Source organism: Gordionus sp. m RMFG-2023, chromosome 2, assembly GCF_954871325.1.
Source record: "Gordionus sp. m RMFG-2023 chromosome 2, tfGorSpeb1-WG-v2, whole genome shotgun sequence".
Classification (NCBI taxonomy): Eukaryota; Metazoa; Nematomorpha; class Gordioida; order Chordodea; family Parachordodidae; genus Gordionus; species Gordionus sp. m RMFG-2023.
The window spans coordinates 44,868,722-44,878,075 of NC_088776.1; the positions used below are offsets into that span (position 1 = coordinate 44,868,722).

Below are 9,354 nucleotides of genomic sequence, written 5' to 3' on the forward strand. Positions count from 1 at the left end.
AGAAAAGGTATATTTATATAATATAAAACGAAACCTGGCTATTACGCTACCTTATACTTATCCTAAATGGTTGATCGATTTTAAAAATTGAATGAATTAGGTGTGATGTGCAATATTTAAGCTAGGAATGTAAAAAAAAATTGCGTTATATCATTTATAGAAATTGTTAATAGCAATATTATGCACAAATATGCTCATTTGTATTACAAATTGATTACTGTCATTATTGTTATAAATATATAAATAATTTAAATTATGTTTCATTTTATTAGATTTTGCATTGTTTAAAGAAAATCTTAATGGTCCGTCCATTATTTATTTTAGTGTCTGATAATATAGTCGGATTCGTAATTTGATTTTTTATATATATATTAAAATATTCCTTTTATAATCTTAAATTTTGAGTAAAATCATATTCAATTGTGGGTATTATGGCTTGAACGAATTTCAAAAATATCACGAGATACCTAATTAAAATTATTTTTAAAATAATTGATATATAACGTCGATCAACATGATTATTTAAAACAACGCCCAAATTTTATAAAAATGCATATACACATTATTTTAAATATGAACTAGCCCTAACTTATCTCGTTAACCTCTAAAAGCCTACCCTCTTTCCTATGCTAAAGCAGCCATAACCTAGGAATTAAACCCTAGCATTCTAGATAATCCATGTTTGTAATTGAGCCCAAAAAAAGATTTTTTGATTATAATAATTTACGATTTCATATTTCCGAAAAACTATAAAACGTTCGATGCAATGCATCATAAACAAAAAATAATATATTTTTATATTACTTATGAACTCCTATATCTTTACCACCTTGAGCGCAAGTTTCGATAATTTTTTTCATCACTTCAGCATGTCTAAAAAAATAAACCATATTTTTTGTAAACAATTGTTTAAATAAATTTCTAGCTCCACTTTTGGTTAAAAATGGGTTGTAGTCACAAAGTAGTTAGAATCTATAATAATAAAGTTGCGATTAAAATGGCCATAAGAAACAATAGGAGTATAACTTTCTTATAGGCCATGAATGGGTTTCTTTAAAGGCCACAATATTCCTTTCTGAGGTAGGGCAAGTGTTGACTTGAACATTACATTTAAAAAATTAATTTTTTATGTTTCTGAGGGTTTTGTAAATTTAATTACAGATTTATAGAATATTCATCTCCCCAAATTTTATTAAAAATTAGTCACATTAATTATTCAAGAAAATAAAAAAACTAATTTGTGATTTTCCTTATATAAGTAAATATAAAAGTTTTAACTTGCAGGGATGAATGGATGCCATAGGCGGGCCTGATAAATGTGGATGATTTTCCATGGTTATCGTCTTTTTAACGTGATCAGCGCTAAAATCATTGTACATTTGATTTACAGATAAAGGCATCTTATTCTTTTATTATATTTTTTTTATAAATATTGATTAATATTTTTAGTTATACAATCAATTTTATCCGCCAAAATGAGATTAAGGGATGGAGTTAGTGTTGTTAAAAGGATTCGATTTTTGAAAATGGCCTGATTAAAATTTTAGCCTAAATAATATTATGTAAGCCTCGAGATTTGCCAAATACAAGCACAAACCTTTTTCCCACCTATGAACAAAATTCCATAATATTATTTTGACTAAAATCTTAATCCGGACGTTTTTAAAAACCGAGCCGTTTAACAACACTAGATAGGATAATATTTTGGCAAATAAAATATTTTATTACAATTTCTATCAAACATGAAATACAGTCTTATTCATAATTTTCTTATATAAATTGTACAAATAAAATATATTGGCTCTGCTTGTTTTTAGCTGAGAAATTTTGAATTTTTTGCTAAAATCTTTATTTTCATTAAATATTTATTAAATTAAAATTATTTGGATACAAAGATTATTTATTCATAATTTATACGTTTGAAAATTTTCTGCTATATTAAAACGAGGTTAGCCAATATAATATTTTTTTACTTTACTAGATTATTTTGCCCTACCACCACTAAGTGGCTAAGGCTATTTTGTGGAGTTTGGAGGTTACGTTTTGGCAAATATAATATATATTATAGGGTATTTGAAATATTATTAAATAAATATCTATTAAAATAATTGCAAAACATTTATTATTCATATAGACGAACATATTTAAAAATTTTAATGGTCCGGACCGAAAATATCTGACCGGAGACCGAACAGAACTGAAGAATTTTTCTAAATTAGTCCATATTTTCGGTCCGGATTGTTGACATTAGCTAATTTTTATTTTACTTTTAAAATATAAAGATTATAGATCAAATCAAAAATATAAAAAACTCTGCTGAACCAATATAAAATTCCGAACCTTAATCAACTTATCTATTTGTTTAATTAAAATCGTAGCGGGGAAAAATTATATTCTAAAATTTTAAGTTAAGAACCGGAATGAATCTGGGCGTAATTAACGGTTGGACTCACCTAGTTTTTTTATTGAGATCATTTGTGTTAAATAAACATAATGAAGTAATACTATCAAATAGTGGAATTTGGGAACACTATATATGCGAGTTATATTGTAAATTAATTACGATTGACATTTTGTTTTTGTGATACCTCGTCATATCCAATCAACCATAATCGAGGCGTTTGGTAATATTTGTCATATGTTATGTGTAAATCGTAGGTTCTAGTTTTGGAAATATTTTTATTTTCGTTGTCAGGGTGTTCCAAACTTTTGAGGTCAATGTTGGAAAAATCAAAAGTCATCTATGATAAAAAGGGGTAAATTGAGCGATAAAAGTAAAAGTTAACAAATATAAAGGAATTGCCTCCGTAAAATTGCCATCATATATTATGGCTGCAACACATATCCTTTTGGCATATATTATTGCCAGTGAATTTTTTAGATTTGTTAACTTTAAAATATAATAGTGATATTTTAGAAAAATGAAAATAGATAAGTTATAACTCCATGGTTCAATTCAAAATATAGATAGCCAAAATTGTATCTAAACTAGTGATGTAAAATTCCTGGGAAATTAAGTCTTGAAAAAATTTCCGAAAAGGTGGAGGATGAGAAAAATGCACAACAGAAAATTTAAAATAAATTTTGCTTAGCATATTAATGAAGTATTATAATTTAATTATTAATTTTATGTTATAGAAAATAAGCTTAGACAAAAATTCTTGATAATACTAAATTCCTGATGCATTTGTAAGATGAAGATAATTATCATCTGGTTTAAGAAAATATATAATCTACAAAACATATCTCAGGATCATGGATAAAATCTACACTCATTCCAAATTTATAATGGCTAAATGAGTCTCATCTCATTTTTTTTATCGCATTAAAAAAAATTTAAAGTAATGAACGGGCGTGGGTAGGTGAATTCTTAATATTTTAGGCGAAATGAGCAGAAATTAAAAATATATCAAAATAAATAAAGAGCCAAACCAGCCATTAAATTAATTTTTAATATTAGGAGGGCGGGTTAAACAAGATTTATAGATCGAGCGGGCAGGTAAATTTTAAATAAATTTAAATTGGGAAAAAGGGTGGATTAAAAAATTTCAAAACAACGCGGGCTTTTGACTAAAACCACCCGTCTATTGCAGACCTTTAAGCTAAAGGATATTTAAATTAATTATTGTTTATTTTGGTTCGTCTTTAAAACTTATTTCTAATTAAACCAGATTACACATATTTTCAACTAGGAAATTCTATTTTAGTTCTAAGTTTTTGGATTAAATCATTATTTATTTTAATATATTTTTTTTCGGTAATAATAAATGATCTTTTAGGTAAATCTAAATAGCCTTTCTTTTTAGGATATTTAGAGAAAGCTACATAATCGGCGAAATGGACGACTGTTTAGAAATAAAACGAGCCAGTATACAGCGTTTTTAAATGTAAAATTATAAAGAATATTCATATAATTTCCTCTTAATTTATTAAAGAAATAAGCAAGTTTATATCTGGTTCCCCAATGTTTATTTTTAAGGTAAACAAACAAAATATTTATCGTATATTGACCAATGACATATAATACCTAGACTGACGATGCAATCATAGTGTACATAAATGAAAAACAGCTGAGGACGATATCATGGTTATGGGTAGCATATATAAAAAAATTAAAATTTTAATCTAAGTGATATAAATTAATATTCTATCTCACAATTATTCCAAGAATATTCTCACATTACCAAAATGACTGGGCACGTGGTCTCCAGCTGATTTGCATTCAACGATCTTTTAAAATGCATTATTATGAATGAATCTAGGTATAAATTATATGTCATTGATAATGGTATGTTTTTTTCTTTTATTTATTAAAAAGAAGAAGCGATTTTCAATTTGCTTCCTGAATGTATTTTTTTTAAACATAGCAAAAATGGTAACTACATTTTAATGAAATAAAATATTAAATTTATTTGATAATCTTTTAAATGGATGTTTCATCATTGGCATAATGATTTTTGTCTGAGCAAACTTGCATTAACATTTTTGTCATAAATCATATCAAGTTGCATGATAGATAAAGTTAACCATTTAAAGAATTATTACTGGCAATATTTGTAAATTTACCAAACTTTATATAAGGTTAAACAATTTAAATCCATTAAATTTCGATCAAAACAATTAAGAACACTTAAATAAAAACTTAGTTACTCTATTATTTGCACAAAATACTTTAATAACCTGATCATCATCTTGAATATCATCATATATCTTTTGAGGCTCGTTTTGTATTTGAACATTTGCTGCTATACCCATTATCTTATCTTTGCTATCCGTTTTTGTATCCTTTTTGCTCAGATTATGTAAATAGGCCTCCATATCTCCAGCCTCGTCACTTTCACTTCTATCCGACTCATGATGAGTTTCTGATAAAGATCTGCTAAGTAATAAATCCTCATTGGCGATATCAATACCTTGATGGGTATTGTTTCTCCCTTTAGTGGATTTGTTAGATTCTGTATCTAGGTGATTAAGTGGCATATAAAAAATATGTAATTTTCTTAGAAAAAGATGAAACTTATCCATGACTCATAATCAATAAAAAAAATATCATAATTTTTTTAAATGACATATTATTAGGGTATCTTATACAAACAATTGTATAAATAAGTACCCAAAAATATATTTAAAAATAACTGTGAATCATGAATTTAGAATTGTTTGGAACTAGCTTAAATCTTTACAACATTATTATAATCTTCATATTGGCTAACATAATTTAACTTTAAAAAACTTTTGAAAATGGGGACATTTAATAAGAGCCCCAACAAAAATTATCTTAAATAAATGTTAGACCTTGTATATAAATTTAAAATTATTTTTTAGGGAGAGAAAAGGAGTGGGAGAGGGGGAGTTGGGGAATAATTTTTATTAAATTAAAATTATATTTATTAAAACTATATCAAATTTGTAAATTAGGAGGAAATCCCCACTTGACAATGTCTATGTTAATATGCAAATTAAATATTATTGTAAAAAATTAAATTATTAATTTAAAATATCTTCCTATTTAAATATAATTCCTCATGTTTAATAAATGATATATGTAAATATTTTCTAATTCAATAAGAAAAAATTTAAAAAATAAATTAAATATAAAATGCAAGGAAATTATTAATTGATATTTTACTAAAAATGCAAATGCTTTTTAAAGTAATTTATTGAATAATTTATATATCTAAAAATGGTACTATTATTTTATATAAAAAATAAAAGTTCATACCACTATGATATATTGCTTCAATCCAGCCTTGATCTGCATTATCATCATCTAGAATTCTGATTTTTTCAATCATATTTTTAGCTGAAAATTTTTTCATGTCATAGCATGGAACTATATCATATATTTTAAAGAAAAATATTAATATTTTATAAATTTAAAATATATAATATTTTGTGGCATATTAAATCTAAATTTTCAAAGCATTATGTTTCTAAGGTGTTTAATATTAATACCATTCCTTGTTATTATATATTGCTTATTAGGTGGTAAATATGATTTCAACTTTGAGGTCTCACCACTGGCCCAAGACCAGGTTGGGCAATGATGTGTTAAATGATCTCCAGCAATCATAAACTTTAAAAAAGAATAAAGTAAGAATTAACATTTTTATAAAAACTTCTTCTGGTGTTATTACTCCAGTTGCTTTAAATTTTGATTCCTAAAATTAATTATTAAATCAATTAATGTAATTTAAATAAAAACTTTAAGAACAGGTGTTAAAAAATCAGCGATTTCTAAGGCTTTCCCTTTAACAGTGTTATATACATCTTGCATTATTTATAAATATTGAAAATAAGACCTAACTATACAATTGTTAAACAGCTGTAAATTATTTATTAAAAATAATTTGTTTAGTATCATGCTAATGTTTCTTGCTTGTAACTATAATTTTTCTTATAATTAGTTTGAAATTCAATTAATTTAGTTGTGTTTAATATATTATATTATAATGATATTGGAAGTAAATTTTATCCTATCGAATAATTCATTTTGTCATCTTGTATGTATATATTAAATAAAAACATTTATTAAAATGTATAGATTGTTTATTACTTGATGCATTTTTAATTTTATAATTTGAGAAATTGGAAGTAAATTTTATCCTATCGAATAATTCATTTTGTCATCTTGTATGTATATATTAAATAAAAACATTTATTAAAATGTATAGATTGTTTATTACTTGATGCATTTTTAATTTTATAATTTGAGAAAATAATTTCTTTATCCTTAAGATTTATTGGTATTATTATCATAAGTTGGATATTTCATTTTGACTTATTACACTTATTGATGATTTCATTTAAGATAACTTTTCCTTTTTTATATATATATTTGTTTTCTTATAAACTTTATCTTTTTGTTTGTCTACCATTATATGTGTATCTAAACTATTTCTCAAATCTACTATCGAAACAGGGGCGGACTGGCCATATGACCAGTTGGACATTTTGCCCACGAGGCCGCTATAAAATGTCAATTTATGAGGCCGATTAAAAAAAAATATTATTATGTTCACATTTTTTGTAACTTATCTCTTATGTATTTTTATAACTTAATCTTTATTCCGTTTTGCTATAAAGATTTTTTTTTAGACACATTTAAATTTTTTATTTTTCTATTTTCGATAAAAACAAAATAATTACAAGTCTATACAAAAAAGTTAATAAACCCAATACAAAAAAAATCAATATATTATATATATAAAAATAATATCGCAACAAAAATACATCAATGTTACAATAATAATAAATAAAATGCAACCTTAACCGCGTACAATTAATAATTTAAAAAAAACATATAACTCTTCTCACTACAACATGTTATCCCCCCCCCCCCCAAAAAAAACAACTATTGTTTACTCATATTATCCTGAATATGTCCCACACTACTCTTGCTCCAACAATAACTCCTCCAAATCTTCTATTAGGTCCTCCGTGCCTCGTCTCTCATCATTGCAACCATATTGCCCCTTTTGTCTGGTATAGCTGGTACCGGATACACACTCACCGGGGTCTCGCTTGTGATCGCCATTATTGGCCTTATTCGCTTCTCTGTAGCCATTCCCTTTCTTCTGGTCAAACCCATTGTATTTGGATGGCCGACTCCCCTTACCGTACTTGAACACGGATCATCTCGAACACTTCCCTCAGCCTAACATCGTCCAGTCACTTCCCTTCTATGCATCACATAGGATTTCTCCATAATGGAAATGGGAGGTGATCTTGCACGGACAAATGAGTTTCAGTTCCCCCTCGATTCTTTGCCAAAAGTCGCCACAGACAATGCCTTGAAATATGTCCAACACCGCCACACCCATAACACGTTATCCTCCCTACGTTTCTCCAGCTGAATCTTTCTCTTGACCCCTGAATCGACTCCATCAGTTCATCTTCACTCTGTTCATTCACCAATGTAGCACCTTGTTGCATCTTCCCTTCTTCATTCCATACCACACCCATATTACTATCGCTCTTCACCAAGTTCACCTCCATTATCATCTCACCTTTTCTTTTAATATACTAGGTCTCCATTGCAAGTTTCAATTAAAAAATTTTTTTATTGATCAATTCTATTCAAAATTTATTTAATGCTTACAAATTCAATTAATTTACCAAAAAAAATTATTTTAAAAAAGAACAAAAAAAAATTTATTTAATCACGATTACAAAAAAAAAAATTTTGCACGATTTTTTAACAACTTCCTTTCCATCATACTAAATATTTAATTATTTTTTTTTATTACACTTCTTTTTCTACATACCCCAAATTTATTTTCCTCCAACTTTCACAACACCAACTGCCTATTCCATATATTCTAAAAATTTTTAATATTCTATACGGTTTAATTTATTACTCTTTTTTTAAAAAAAAATTCTCGTTATTTTAATACGCATATTATATTCCCAGTAAGCTACGCCAAAACATTTTCCATCTAACCCATATTTCATACACAACCTTGCCTTCAAAACATTATATTTAACCTCGTATTATTTTTTCATATTCCAACACTATAACATATACAAATTACTGCCCCATTTTTATTTTTACAAAAAAAAAGATCAAATACTTCTTCCATAAATAATTACCCACAAATGTTACGCAATATTTCACGCAAAATCATTTTATTTAATTACCCCAAATCAATTTCAAAAATTGCTTTCCTTATTTATGGGGAACATTATAACCTTGCTTTGTGTTTCCTTCAATTTCGCTTTTCCTTTATTTAACCATTACTCAAAATATTTCACATAATTTCCTTGATTTTAATTAAATCAGGGATTTAGGCGTTTAACTTTATCCTCGCGTAACAATACTCCCTAAACGTATACGTTATTGCATATCTTGGTCACATATACATATATGGCTGGCCAAAACGCACGTACTAACTATCCCATCTTACGCCACTACACTACCGTATCATCTCAATTAGCACATATTGCATCTTTACTATAATTTTCATGTTCACATTATCTAAAAATAAATTCCACGGTACTTTTCTTAAATAATAATTTTTTTCTTTTAGCAATTTTCTCTATAAACTATTTCTATACGAATCTCTTCCATAATTGATCTCTAAGCCTGACTCTTTCACTGTTATCATCAGATTTTACCCTATTTAATTTGTTTCTCAAATTTTCTATTACTACACTTTCTCCCATTTTTTTGAACTTCCATATAATCTAATCCATACTAATTGTCCAACCGTATATTCCAATTCCCTTCTATCGATATCCTCTATAATTACAGCCGTTTTACTAGGTACTAACATATCCAAAAACATCCTTACCTTCCGGCCTATCATTTTTTTTGCCGGGGACAAACCATCTTTTCCCATTGCATTATTATAA

At 26.8% G+C, this 9,354-nt stretch overlaps 1 protein-coding gene across 1 annotated transcript; it reads right to left on the reverse strand.

Annotated features, from left to right (window-relative positions):
* Window positions 1–42: 42 nt before the first annotated feature.
* On the reverse strand, window positions 43–6,319 carry LOC135925399 (ubiquitin-like-conjugating enzyme ATG3). Its single transcript, XM_065460694.1, has 9 exons — window positions 6,206–6,319; window positions 6,120–6,161; window positions 5,956–6,076; window positions 5,723–5,833; window positions 4,681–4,961; window positions 2,589–2,741; window positions 1,279–1,406; window positions 805–873; window positions 43–467 (listed from the first exon to the last, which is right to left on the reverse strand). The coding sequence occupies exons 1-9, from the start codon at window positions 6,275–6,277 to the stop codon at window positions 386–388; spliced, it is 1,059 nt and encodes a 352-aa protein (XP_065316766.1). The 5' UTR covers window positions 6,278–6,319; the 3' UTR covers window positions 43–385.
* Window positions 6,320–9,354: the final 3,035 nt, after the last annotated feature.

Bases quoted from the DNA above. Each gene is read 5' to 3' on its own strand.
- LOC135925399 (XM_065460694.1), bottom strand. From the start codon at position 6,277: ATGCAAGATGTATATAACACTGTTAAAGGGAAAGCCTTAGAAATCGCT. The intron at 2,742-4,680 runs GTTATTAAAGTA...TTTTTATCATAG, and splicing joins ATATTCAAGATGATGATCAG to ATGACTTTTGATTTTTCCAA. The intron at 874-1,278 runs GTTAAAACTTTT...TTATTTTTTTAG, and splicing joins GCATCCATTCATCCCTGCAA to ACATGCTGAAGTGATGAAAA.